Here is a 13,410-nt window from a genome sequence, read left to right as displayed (position 1 = left end):
ATGTATCACCCGGAGGTCGCCGAGGACGACAAGAGCCGCCTGTCATATAGGAGATTCAAGAAAGCGAAAAGGACGATGACGAGATACAGGGCTGCAGGTGTACCGATGCAGAATGACCCCGGTCCGAGCCATGAACTTTGACAGAAGCGCTCGAGCCGCCTGTATTTTAATCTCAGATGACCACGGCGTCTTCGTCCCTGTAATCGTCTGTATCGTCAAAGAACACAGCCGACTGGCGTCGCATTTCCTCTATCACGCTGCCCCGACGGGAACTCGGGGTCTGAGGACGTGATGAAGCTGTTGACTGTGACATGCTGTCTGACAAGTCAGTGAAGCGCGACTCGCTCCTGTAACTGGATCCATCACGTTCAGGAAGGTTGTCATCAAGACGCTCGGTCATGGAGTCAGAATGTTCATTCTCCGGGTTATTCAAGCGACGAGAGAGAATCGGGGAGAGGGCGCGACCCCCCGTCCTAGATTCTTGTAATCCTTTCATGATTTCATTCTCGATCTTCAGTCGATTCTGAACAAATTGGATTTTTGGAAATGCGCTTTGCTGACCGACGTGAATCATGCGGGCAAGCCTCTCGGGGCTTGGGTCTGAGAGAATATGGATGAAATCAGACGGAATACTTTTCGGCCAGATAGTCACGGTGCCACTAAATTTTTGCAACCAGATCTCGCTCCAGTCTTGACCCATAGGTCGTGGGAGAAGCTCTAAATGGCGAAGAACTCGAAGCCATTTGTTCAAATCCAATTTGATATATTGTTCAATGGCAGTGCCCAGGAAACCGCCGCGCCAGCCACGTCCTTTGCGGTGTGTGACTGGTCGCCCTACGGTGCCCCGAGAGCTGAAAAAGAATAGGTTGATGTGTGGGTTGACCTACAGTACTGTCAGTGGCAAATCATCGAAAATGGGAAAATGTAGTCTTACCTGAGATACTATAGTAAAATTCACATTGAAATGTAAATTCAGCGCTTTGATGGGAATATCAGTTCGTAGGCTCCCATCTTTCCACTTATGCCCAAATGAGTAAGGTGCGAGGGTACCATCGCGCTTTTTGGTCATCAGCACGACGGGGTTCAAAATTCCTGGAACAGCGGCCGACGCGAGCACCGCACTCCATATGACGCAATCAGGGCACGTCAGGTAATTGGCCAGAATGGTTGGCGAGTGAGGATCTGAGGGCACGCAGGTGACATTGAGGATGCGCCCAGTTCGTTCGTAAGCTTCCCGAAACGTAGTTGAGCCTCTACAGAACCAGCCGCATTGCCGGGCCCAATCCACAGTATCGAAACGTGCGCCGGTGCGCCACCAGCGGTGAATCCAAGTAGCGAGTCCTTCATGACACGCACGGATTCGATGAGCCAGAGCAGGCACGAGTAGTTGCTTGAGCTCCTCATCCGTACGGGTCGCAACCAGGCCTGCTACTAGCGCTCCGCCCGACGTTCCCGTTATAATTTCTGGCAGGACATCGTTGTCAAGCAGTGCTTTGACAACCCCAAAGTGGTAGTATGCGAAAGTGGCACCACCTGACAAGCAAAGAGCGGTGCGTCCGAAGTTTGTATCGAGATGCTTGAAGAGCTGGTATTTGGATTCTTTGTCGATCTCCTTGTTCTCCAGGACGATTTGTATGCATGCGTGCACTTCCTCGATGTACTGTTGAACCAGCTCCTTGGTTCCCGAATAAGTCTCACTGTATATCCGAGGGTTTTCCACACCGGCAAAGTTGTTCTTGACGCAAGCCTCGAGCAGGGCTCGCAGCTCCTCGACTGCGGATACTTCATTGGAGGGAATCTGACCGTTTTCCTTCTCCCATTCCGCATCTCCTCTGACTTTCTTCAGCTGCGCCACCACTTTGGTTATCGTCAGATGGTCGTAATAGGCGTATTCGTCTGTTTGCTTCCATTTCTCAGTTCCAAGGTGGACGTCCAACGCTTGGGCCGCCTTCAACCAATCTGGATAGTTTTTCTGTGCAGAGAGCTCCCGGCGCAGCCGTTCTCTCTTGCCGCGCCATGTCACCCACTGCTCATATAGGAATATGTAAACTCGTATCAGCACGTATCCAAAGCCGAGCAATGTGATCCACGCGAAAACGGTGAACAGGAACGGCCATTTCAGGACAGTGTAGAGCACTCCTTCTCGCGTTTCATCCTTGCTTCGCTTGGGGTTCTTGCGACGGCCGCGATTCTTGCGAACCCTCTGGTTGATCGGTCGCCAATCATTAATGGCGACCAGCGGGGAGGCTTCTGGGGCGTTTAACGCCCTCTCGAATCGGTCGAGCTCATCAGGTTTGATAAAGTCGCGGTCGAAGTCTGGAATACCGGACGGATCGTAGGGGTCGTTCTTAGGGTGCTTCTCATCGGTCATGTTCAACGCATGCTTCAGCGAGTGTTGGAAGACGCAGCTAAGAGTACATTGGTACCTGGAACCGGTTGGGGAAGCCACGATGACGTGAAGGGTCACGTGCCATATATCTCCAGAATGCGGCTAGTGGGGTTCCGGAACGGGCTAGCTCGGTTTGTTTGTACCCCACCAGATAAGGAGATATCAAACTCGTGCCTCGGCCCACATCACGACTGTAGGTACATTTTAGTAACATTGCTTACTCGTGCAGGCCTTTCAATTTCTGTGCCCTTAGCCTGAAATTAACCAAAAGAGCTCGTAAATACTCTGGAGACTTTTTTTCAACTATATATATATCCATGGATATATATACACGCAAACCCCCAAGTTCCAGATGGTCCCAGGACATCGCATTGTGCATAGGTGGGCGCTTTGTTTACTTGTATTCGAAATTGGAGACGGCGACGCTGGTAGGCTACGAGATCTTGCTCCTTAACTGGTTTGTACTTGCTTGATCATTGCCTCTATCGCTAAACGCGCATAGAACCTTGGAATACCTCGGGGGCTACCTATACTGGTGTTTTCCCTTTGTCATGAATCAAGACCAGTATTGAGGCCTGCGCCCCCTTTGAATCCTAGTCTAGTGTTGCAGACACAAAGAAGAAACATGCCTGGTACCTAGACATACTTTGTTTCAGTATGTTGCGTCATTTGGTACGACAGCGCTACTGGCTGTGAGACGGTATTGGAGGCAATTGGAATGTACCCCTCCTCCACGCACGCCCCGCGCAATTGACATTCCTTCCAAGGTTGCATAATTTCGTGAAAGAGTAAATAGCGGGATCCATGGATTCTCGTGCTCCCGTGTCAAAGTAAATCCCGAGATTTCTCTCATCTCGCACTCGAATTAGCACAATTCATCTCACCGCTACATGACCGGCAGTGTGAATCTTGAAGAAGGCATCATTGTCCTCTCCTGATTGGCAGGCGAATTGGTAGAGTTTGTTTGACACGGCCGAACTGGAGGCCCAGGAAAGCATCCTATGGGTTGACAGTCATATTAATATCACTCTAGCCGCACGTGCCAAGACCCGGGAAAAACCTCGTTCTCGCGATTTCGGACATAAAAGTACGTGAGATCGGATATTAAGCCACATGTTCTATTATAGCTGTTCAAGGGTTGGCGGGATCACCTGATCTGATATGACGGCTTTTTGGCGGGGTACAGAGGATGCATAACTAGTACGGAGTACTCCCGGATTAGGCTCATTTGGGGGATATCCCGGACGCTTTTTCCATTCGCTGGTGTTCGTCCCAATGCAGATCATGTTGATCAACCTGCTAAACTCTTAAATGCAGATGCCAAAAAAGCAAACACGGTGCAAGCCATCGGGTTTTGGCTAGCTGCGATACCACCTTCGCTTATCCTAGCAGATTCCGAGATTCACTTTGAACCGATGCTTGGAAGAGATACACAAAGGAAAGCGACTCGAAGATATTGTTGCTCACCTTCCGCGGTAGCCGCTCCTTTGATTGCGACGTATTAGCCTTTGGGACAACCCTGAATGCGCATACTCCGTACCGAGGCGCCGACTCTAATTGCGGGATGAAAGTCAAGGTTCCCATGTTTCTCACCAATGCCCCACTTGCTGGAGTCAACAACCTTGACGGTTTTGGTTATCTTGAAATGTGATCCCCGTATCAGGCTTCCTCATTCAGCCAAATGCAGATCATGGATCTTCTATCGCAGTACATTGTGGCGTCGCTGGATAGAAAAAGCTTTCCCCCGCTTATGAAGTCAACCAGTGATTCGTACTCCCCGATGTGACCAAAAATTGAAGAAAAGCGGATAATTATTATTTTCTTTTCTACAAAAAAAAACCCCCCTAATGAGCCACATTCAAATCTTGGCAAGGCCTTGCGTCTGCAAATGACCGTGCCGTGTCTCACCCAATAAGCTTGCTTACCTACCATATCGCACTGCACGTTGGTAAGGGATCGTCTCAGGGTGGGGAACATTGTCCTCGGATGTCCGAGGCCGGGCAGCGCCCGTGGACACAGTATGTGCTTGAAGCCAACGGTCTTCATTCTCAAAGTGGGATGCCGGCTCTATTAGGTAGGGGTAGAGGGGGTTGATGTAGATCAAGATTATCGCACATCATGTGGCTCCCCTCCCCCTTGGTTATGTCAAAAGGGATTCCATCCATGTGTTGAGCATTCCTGGGGTTTGGAGGGGCATTCAGCCCCGATCGGCTGGAAAAACCTGCCAGTGTGTGAATTCTTTTAAGACAGGGTACGAGTATGCGGCTACATGGTACGCACATATGCGCTTGAATAGACACACATCCATAACGGCAGGGATACTTTTGCTAACCTCCTCGCGTACGAAGTGCAGGATTGCATGCAGCGAGGCTGGGGTCTAACACTGAACCGAGAGGGCTTTAACGGCAAATACAGAGATCGGAATGTTAGTTCTCGATAGGGTAGGACTGTGTAGATATACCCCGCGATCCAAGACTGATTAGAAATGGACTGGGAATGCCAGGAGATAAGAGATTAAGAAGGATATTAAGTCTGGATGCATTCGTCTACAATGAAACAATGGAACATTGAATACGGAGTATGGGAAGTGTGAGAGAAGTGTGGTAGCTCACAAAGTGTATGGAGATGAAGGGATGACGCCGAACCATGGTTCATCGGCCGTTGGCGAAGCGGTGTGATATAGAGTAATGACTCGACCCATGGAACTGGATAATCTATATCAACTTTCGCGACGGGTCTTGGGTACGGAGTATGGAGTATCTTTTTATGCTCTTGATGTCATCGGATATCCATATCCATCGAAAAATTACCCAATTTTCGAGGAATGTCAGATGTCAGTGCGAGCTGACTCGGACGATCCCCAAATAGCGTGCGAATTCCACCTTCACCTCTGATTGGTCTATTCAAAGGAGTTCACGATATAGCGCCAACCAGGTCCTCCATTTACTCTCATTCTCGCTGAATTTCCGAATGACTGCCTCCACTCTTTCCATTTTAAGGGAGAAAGGCATCCTGCGAGTATGCAGATATCCTCCCATGCATGTCTGCCCCACCAATCGTGTGCCTCGTGCAGTCACTCGCTTCTCCCTAAACCCTGATTTGATCGTCTGCACCCCCCCTTCAGCGCCTACGGATGACCAACGGCATATTCGGCAAGGGCACGGCGTATGAGTCGTACTCTGGGGGCTTTCGGTAGGCAAGCACGATCGAATAAGAAAAGCAAAGAGAAAAGCAAAAAAAGCAAAAAGCGGGCCAACGGGAGCACGGGGCAACTAAACCAGCTCTCGGCATTCCCACCCGGTCTGCATCGTGGGCTGAAGTTGCCTGCGTGTGGCTGCGTCGGAGATTGATCAACACGCCGCCACTTGAGATGGGATTTCACGAGTTCCCAAACTGTGTATGTACGGAGTAGGAGATTTCAAGATGCATGAATGGGACGTTGTTATTTTTCCCTTGTACCGCCGATCAAAGAGAGCCCCTCGGTCGAGGACCCACCCATAGCATATGGTCTGAGTTTCCTTGCGCAAGATCGGCTCAGAATGTTGACCTTCTGTGCAAGTCTCGTAACATTTTGGTGGACGGTCAATGACTCAATTCGTGCATCCAAGGACGGTGGGCTAATGTCAGTCAAATACCGAGCTTATGCCCTCTTTTTTTCTTTCTTCTTTCGTTGAGCGCCATCATTGAAGTGCATATCTTTGATAGACGCGGGAGAAATGTCGAACTAAAATCCTAGGCGCCTTCATAGGCTCGCCACTCTCACCCACTCCCACCCGGGTATAGTAGGTGCATCGTTAGCAATCATTTTTGTACTAGTGACAATTATACGGTACGGGTGTTGCGTATAGATTACTTCGATAGGTCAACTTTCGAGAGTGCACGACCAAACAGCATGAATACATCTGTAGGCAAAAGGGGCTCGAGTAATCGCGTATAAAGCATAACATTAAATATGTGAAAGGGAAATTAAATCTACTCCGTACATAAGAAGTATATCAGACGACTGGGAAATTTCTCAGCTGATAATTTAAAAGAAAAAAATAAAATAAAAATTATAGGACGTAATTACGCTGTACATGGCGTACATCCCGTATTGTGTTATCTGGATAAGCCGTATTATTATTATTTAGTCGTTACCCCGTGCCACCCTCTTCTCTCTTCACCCTTTGCCATTCCTTTTTGGATATTTTCGTGACAAGAAGAGTTTCATTTTTTGATTGACTCTCCTTTCTTTAGGTATGAGCAGTCAACCGGTCTACCCCTGGCCCCTCCCTCTCCTGATGGGAACGATCAATTTCAGCGGCTAACTCTCGCATCCACAGCGTCGACTCGACTGTTTCCCCCCCCTTCCTCCTTTTCTTTCCGGGACTTGCTCAGGTAGCACAAGCAAGATGTCGACTACGTCTGGCAGTGTCTGTTGAGCTATCCATCTTCAGAATTCTCCCGTCTACTGCCGGAAACCTCCCCCGCCGGCACTATGGAGAAATTAAACACTGGGGATGGACAACTTTTTATCAAGGTTTGTAGTTCCGCCCCGCCATTGTTTGATGATCCGTGATGGCGCAGCGCATATAAGCTGGTTTGTGAGGGTTGTTGATCGCTGACCGTTTCGCCCTCCAGAATGTCGCTAGCTACGTTCGAACTCACGAAAAAGCGCTGGCCAATGCGCTCCAGCTTCGCCGGCAACCTACCAAAAATGCCATACCACAATCTCCCAGTGGGCCTTTGACTCCGAGTACTTCCTTTGCTTCGACCTCATCAACCCTAGCCGCAGCCTTCTCATCCGCCGCTCTCAAATTCATGTCACAAAATGCCAAAACCGCCAAACTGACATTGACTCCCCACCACCTATTCTACCTCCTTTCCCGATTCGAAGAACTCAGCATCGCTGTGGGCCCTATGAACATCCGACTGGAGAACATTCACACCGAGGTTTCGCAGTCCTATGTTTCCTTCCTTAATAAACCCCAACGCTCCAGGGGGGATGGAGCCTCGATCCATTCTGTTTCCAGTGTTCGTAGTGTTATGTCCGGTATGACTGATCTCTGGTCATCTTTCCGCATTGGATCAAAGGATACCCCGTCCAAATCGGATAGGGCTAAGGCTGCCTTGGAAATGGACCTGAAGTACCTATACTCTGCCTTCACCAAGATCCCATGTCTCAGGCTTGCCCCGGACCATCGCGCTCCTTTGATCAGTGGATATGAAGAGTTTCCCTTCGATACGGCTGTGCCGTTGCATTCTTTCAAGAACTTGAGCGCTTTAGAGATTATTGATTTAGATTACCGTTCTTTCTATGGATGGGACCGATTATCTGAGCAGTTGCGCACCTTGACCCTCAAGAGGGCGCATTTGGAGGACCCTGCCGACCTTTTGACGAGAATTGTTTTGGACGACATCGATAAGCGAAGACGACGATCTGCCAAGTCCCAACAGTCGCCATCATTGGGCTGGACCAGCAGCTCCAGCACGCAACCAGTTCACACTCCCAACCAAGCCAATTCGCTCTCGGCGCCGGGATCCCCTGTGATGGAGACACCTTTTGGAACTAGCACTAGCCCCAAGTCACACTCGATGATTCGAACGGGATCGGAAGGTGCCAAGAGAGCTGGAAGCACATCGCCAACTCGTCCGGCCACGAAGCATGGCCACCGCCGAGGCCAGTCTCGACAGATCAGACGAACAGGATCCGCAAGCTCGGAGTCTAGTGATCTGTCTCGCAATGGAAGCTCTTCGAACTTGCTCGCAGATGTCCTATCACCATCGAAGTGGCGATTCTTGCGACACCTAGGTCTGCCAGAGAACTCACTGACGTCCGTCTCTGCGGCCAGTCTCGCTCCGGTGGCGAACAGTTTGAACTCGCTTGATCTGTCTTCGAACCTCTTAACTGAGATTCCCGACGGATTGGCCTCCCTAGTTGCTCTGAGAGCACTCAACCTTTCGCATTGCATGATTGAGTCCCTCCACTCACTCACCCGCAACCCTCTGCCTGCAATCACTGTGCTCACACTCCGCGGAAACCGCTTGCGCTCACTCGCGGGTGTTGAACGTTTACTCTCTTTGGAAAGATTGGATCTTCGGGACAACAACCTGACGGACCCGACAGAGATTGCACGACTCACAAGTCTCCCTGAGATACGGGAGATTTGGGTGTCTGGTAATCCTTTTGTCAACACTCACTCTGGATATCGAGTTGTAATCATGAACCTCTTCCGTCGGACTCCTGGTTATTCCGAGGATATCATCATTGATGGCAGAGGGCCGGGGTACACTGAGAGGAAGCAGCTCGTTGAGCGAGTTGCAGAGCCTCAAGCTGCACCGGTTGTGCGCAGCACTCAAGCAGATGAATCGACCTTCGTGCAAAAGGCCGCTACTATTTCCAAAGTACCTCATGATCTTGCGGCCTTCCAGCCTCAGGAAGATGAGCGGGATTTGCACATTCATGAAACCCAAAAAGAAAGTGACGGAGGCACCAACCGTCGCAAGAAATCTCAGCGACGCAGAATAGTCGACATCTCGGTCGAGAACCCATTCAGCGCGGATGGATTGGGCATTCCAGGAAGTGCAACCCTTCCTGCTCTCCCTGTCCAGCAAATACCAACCCCGGCCCAACCCTCCATCCAACCCCCAACCGACGGCCCTGTTGATCAGCCTTGGAGGATCGACAGCGGACAGCAAGCCGAATCTTCCAGCATCAAAAAAAGCCCACCTAAGCATATACACTCACCAAGTCCTCCTCTTGTCCAGCCTTCACCAGGCAAAGACAGGACCATGGACGAAGAGTTCTGCCGCCAGCAGTTAGAAGTCCTCCGCCAGGACGTGGGCCATAACTGGCTCACTGTTCTCGGAGAAAATGACTGGGATAACTCCCACAAAGACTTCGCTCACAGCTCGGGGGCAGGTTTAGATCATTCCGCTCACATCTCCACCCCACCTATCACCCGCTCCAACACCCAGGCCATCCTGAGCGGACATGCGCTGAGCGGATAAAAAGAACCCAAGTTTTTGTTCACACTTCTCGAACCCACGAATCACACCACGAGGCTCACCGTCTACTATACTTACTTTCGCCCCATAATCCCTCGGGGTCCCCCTTTCGTGGGTGTGACGAAATCCTGCACCAACAGGTTTCCGATTTCTTTTCTTACGGGCATCCCCCGTCATGAGGTCCTCCGCGACTCATTTGAACAACATATTTCAGCATGTCGTCGACAGCTGACCATTCTATGCATTGTTTTTTCCGGCGTTGGACGACTTATGAGACATGGGTTGGATGTATGAACCATTTACGACCGTCTTTGATGTTCACTGTTCACTGCTTGATCGTTCCATTTATCTCCTCGAAATGGTCGAAAGTTGGAAGACAGTGAACGACATTTTGTTATTTTCTTTTCGGGTTGAAGCGTGTATTGTATGATTCTTTCTCGGGCAGGCATGTTGGCGTTGGAGGACTGTTTGATTTTTTTTTTATATTCTCTTCCATTTTCAATTCCCCTCTTGTTTCTCTCCGTGATATTGAAACTGTTCTCATCGATGTCCTCTACCATGAGGCTTCTGTATGCAGAAATTGGCTCTGGGCCCATTAGAGAATATGCCAATTGTTTCGGATGATATGCATTCCGCCGTAGGGCGTATAGTCCCAAGCATTCCAGGTAGTTTCTGGCCTCGATTCTAGCCCCAGAGGAAATATTGACCGGGTCCAATAGGGGAACCAGCAAGCATATAAAGACATTCACACACTTTGACAATGGCGACACCTCCAGACTCTGCAGTGAATTAGCGTCCTGCGTGCTTGGACCCCAACTGGCGTCGCGGCGTTGAAGTCTCGACCCTCGAACGCCAAAACCCCTCCATGCAGGTAGGAAGTCGACAAAAACCTGTCCAAGCACAGTTTCTCGTGTTGTACAAAAGAAAGGAACAGAGAAAAAGAGAATCAAAGATAAACAGGGCCTCAAGGACGTAAAAGTAGACGCTGATCTATATATATAACCCTTGATAGGGAAGACCAAACACGCGCAAACACCAGAAACTTCCCGCTTTCTTCCTCAGAAAAGATTCTCCTCTTTCACCTCCTCCTCCTCCACATCGGTTTCTTCGCTGAGGTCGTTCTGAACTGTTTTCGCATAATCCAACTCTATCGGTGATCCGAAAGAAAAATTTTCTCCCTTGATTGAGATTTCCTCCCTTTCCCACTTTCCTCGAGACCCCCCTCCGGCGTCTTTCACGATTCGAATCAAGTCCGCTACTTCGCTCATCGTTTGTTTATAAGGCGCCCAGGAGCAGATTCTCTCTTCTCCCTCTTCTCCCCGTGCGCTTTTGTCCACCACAACTCCCGGATAGGCACCACCGTCCAAGCCCCCGTCTGGTGTCTTTGCCAGATCTTTTCTCGCGGCCGCTGGGGCCCTTCTTCAGATCACCCTGATCTTGGAATCATCTTTTGGTAGGTCATCTATGAATCCTTGAGCAAATTCGTCTCGTCCGTCCCACTCCCCCAAAGGGGTGGGAGAGGAAAAATTCAGAGAGCACACTTGAGCGCGCTTGTTGGGACTCGCCTCATCTGGGAATTTGAAATGCGGACTGGACTTTTTCTCAATCTGGAGCACTTGATTAACTTGATTTTTTCTCTTTGAACAACAGAACATAGTTGCCGCGTCATCAAACCTCTGTTATCCTCAACCGATCGCTCCGGAAGTTCCTCTTCCCGCGTTCCTTCGCTTCGCTTCTCTTCCCACTCCTTTTTCTTACCTTTCTTTCGTTTCCTTCACGTTAGAGGTCTTTCGTCATGGCCGACGCAGAGGTTGATCTCGACTCTATCATTGACCGGCTCTTGGAGGTGAGGGGTAGCCGCCCTGGAAAGCAGGTTCAGCTGCTCGAGACGGAAATTCGTTTCCTCTGCACCAAGGCTCGTGAGATTTTCATCTCTCAGCCTATTCTTCTCGAGCTGGAAGCTCCCATCAAGGTGCGTCACTTTGTGTTCAATCTGTTGTGGCGAACGGCCCGTCTGACGCGACCATTCCCCTTAGATTTGCGGTGATATTCACGGCCAATACTACGACCTCCTGCGTCTCTTCGAATATGGCGGTTTCCCCCTGAGGCCAACTACCTTTTCCTTGGTGACTACGTCGACCGTGGAAAGCAGTCCCTTGAGACTATTTGCCTTCTCCTTGCCTACAAGATCAAGTACCCTGAGAACTTCTTCATTTTGCGTGGAAACCACGAGTGCGCCTCTATCAACCGTATCTACGGTTTCTACGACGAGTGCAAGCGCCGATACAACATCAAGCTCTGGAAGACTTTCACCGACTGCTTCAACTGCCTTCCCATTGCTGCTATCATTGACGAGAAGATTTTCACCATGCACGGTGGTCTGAGCCCGGACCTCAACTCGATGGAGCAGATTCGTCGTGTTATGCGTCCTACTGATGTAAGTTCCTCTTCATTTCTCACCCGAATCCCTGGTGGATATGGTTCGATTGGCAGCGAGGAGAATTAAACAGTGGCATCGTGGTGCTGGATTCGGCTGAGAGCCATGCTGACTGAAATAGATTCCCGACTGTGGTCTCCTTTGCGATCTCCTGTGGTCCGACCCCGATAAGGATATCACCGGCTGGAGCGAGAACGACCGAGGTGTCTCATTCACATTTGGACCCGATGTTGTTTCACGCTTCCTTCAAAAACACGATATGGATCTGATCTGCCGTGCACACCAAGTTGTTGAGGATGGATATGAATTCTTCTCCAAGCGCCAGCTGGTGACGCTATTCAGTGCGCCCAACTACTGCGGTGAATTCGATAATGCCGGTGCTATGATGAGCGTTGACGAGAGTCTGCTCTGCTCCTTCCAGGTGAGTTTACTATGATTCCATCAATCCCCGCTCAGAGAGTTGTCGAGAACCGTTCGCTAATCTATCTTCGCGCCGCAGATCCTGAAACCAGCCGAGAAAAAGCAAAAGTACGTTTACGGTGGCATGAACGCCGGCGGTCCCGTCACTCCGCGAAAGCAAAGAAAGAAATAAAGAACAAATACGAGCTTCCCCATTGCAGCAGGTTCGGGCGGAGATAAGCCTTCACAAATCTCTTTAACAGCGCCCTCATGACATCCCAACAACCCCCTCGAGTCCCCCACGGATCCACGAAAACGATGACCAAGGAGCCCTTCATCCGCACCGCCCGATATTCTTCAACTCCGCAATCCCCGATAATATCACAGCCTCAGCCTCCTCCCACAATGGGCCTCCAAGTGCGACACACGATAAAACACACTCAGTCATCATTTTCCTGACCGATCCGCACGACCTCTGTACCTTCGGTGTGAAATTCAAATGCTTATCTTCTTCGACTTTCTCTGTTTCTGTTACTAACCATCTGGATCTGGAATGTTTCCTTTCGGCATCCTGCAACGAGGGGGAACTGGTTATCTATTATTCTCTTTTTTTCTTTTTCTTCTCTGGTTCTTTCTTACTTCTTGTCGTGCTCCTTGAACTCATGTGCTCTTGTTTTCATATCGAATTCTATTCGTCTATCTCATCGATTTTCCACCTGGGTTGCTGGACCCGCCTAGGGTAGCGGTGGCTTTCTGTCATCTGAACTTTCGTATATCGGATTCCAATCGACGACCACAGCCTCAGGAATAGTGATGGAAAGAAGGAACAGGGATCTTGTCTGTGTGTCCGAGTGCTTTTTTAGGCCTTGAGGGCCTAGATTGTCAAGGGATTAGTCACAATTGCAGTTGAGCCCTCTAGTGCTGGAGTTATGTAGGCCAATGCGTGCATGGATGGGATTACTCCTAACAAGGCAACTCTTCCGGCCCCAATCGTCGAGTCCCTTCTTGATCATACGACCTGGAAATTGAGTTCACAATCTTAAGCCCAATATAAGCGTCTTCGCACTCGGGACTCAAGCTCGGCTTTTTACACTATGACAACATAGCACTAGGGAAATAAATTTCATATCTCTGGATTATACTATCCAGAAGGAAACCGGCTAACTAGCGAAGCAAATAGTATCGCAAAGGGGCAAGC

At 49.9% G+C, this 13,410-nt stretch overlaps 4 protein-coding genes across 4 annotated transcripts; 2 read left to right on the top strand and 2 right to left on the bottom strand.

Annotated features, from left to right (window-relative positions):
- Positions 1-172: 172 nt before the first annotated feature.
- N7506_007754 (patatin-like phospholipase domain-containing protein) lies at positions 173-2,371 on the bottom strand (the record flags this gene model as incomplete). The annotated part of the gene is made up of 2 exons (XM_056957047.1): positions 173-883; positions 935-2,371. 2 exons carry the CDS (start codon positions 2,369-2,371, stop codon positions 173-175), a joined length of 2,148 nt encoding a protein of 715 aa, XP_056811381.1.
- Positions 2,372-6,866: 4,495 nt separating this feature from the next.
- N7506_007753 (leucine-rich repeat domain-containing protein) lies at positions 6,867-9,379 on the top strand (the record flags this gene model as incomplete). Its single annotated transcript, XM_056957046.1, has 2 exons — positions 6,867-6,908; positions 7,010-9,379. The coding sequence occupies 2 exons, from the start codon at positions 6,867-6,869 to the stop codon at positions 9,377-9,379; spliced, it is 2,412 nt and encodes an 803-aa protein (XP_056811380.1).
- Positions 9,380-10,434: 1,055 nt separating this feature from the next.
- On the bottom strand, positions 10,435-10,644 carry N7506_007752 (uncharacterized protein; the record flags this gene model as incomplete). Its single annotated transcript, XM_056957045.1, has 1 exon — positions 10,435-10,644. One exon carries the CDS (start codon positions 10,642-10,644, stop codon positions 10,435-10,437), a length of 210 nt encoding a protein of 69 aa, XP_056811379.1.
- Positions 10,645-11,171: 527 nt separating this feature from the next.
- On the top strand, positions 11,172-12,405 carry glcA (type 1 serine/threonine-protein phosphatase catalytic subunit GLC7; the record flags this gene model as incomplete). The annotated part of the gene is made up of 4 exons (XM_056957044.1): positions 11,172-11,348; positions 11,484-11,813; positions 11,935-12,234; positions 12,313-12,405. The coding sequence occupies 4 exons, from the start codon at positions 11,172-11,174 to the stop codon at positions 12,403-12,405; spliced, it is 900 nt and encodes a 299-aa protein (XP_056811378.1).
- Positions 12,406-13,410: the final 1,005 nt, after the last annotated feature.

Source organism: Penicillium brevicompactum (genome assembly GCF_028827555.1).
Source record: "Penicillium brevicompactum strain IBT 35665 chromosome Unknown utg000005l_segment0_segment0, whole genome shotgun sequence".
NCBI lineage: Eukaryota > Fungi > Ascomycota > Eurotiomycetes > Eurotiales > Aspergillaceae > Penicillium > Penicillium brevicompactum.
Note: the sequence above shows the minus strand (reverse complement) of the source record. Positions and strands in the feature narration are given on the sequence as shown.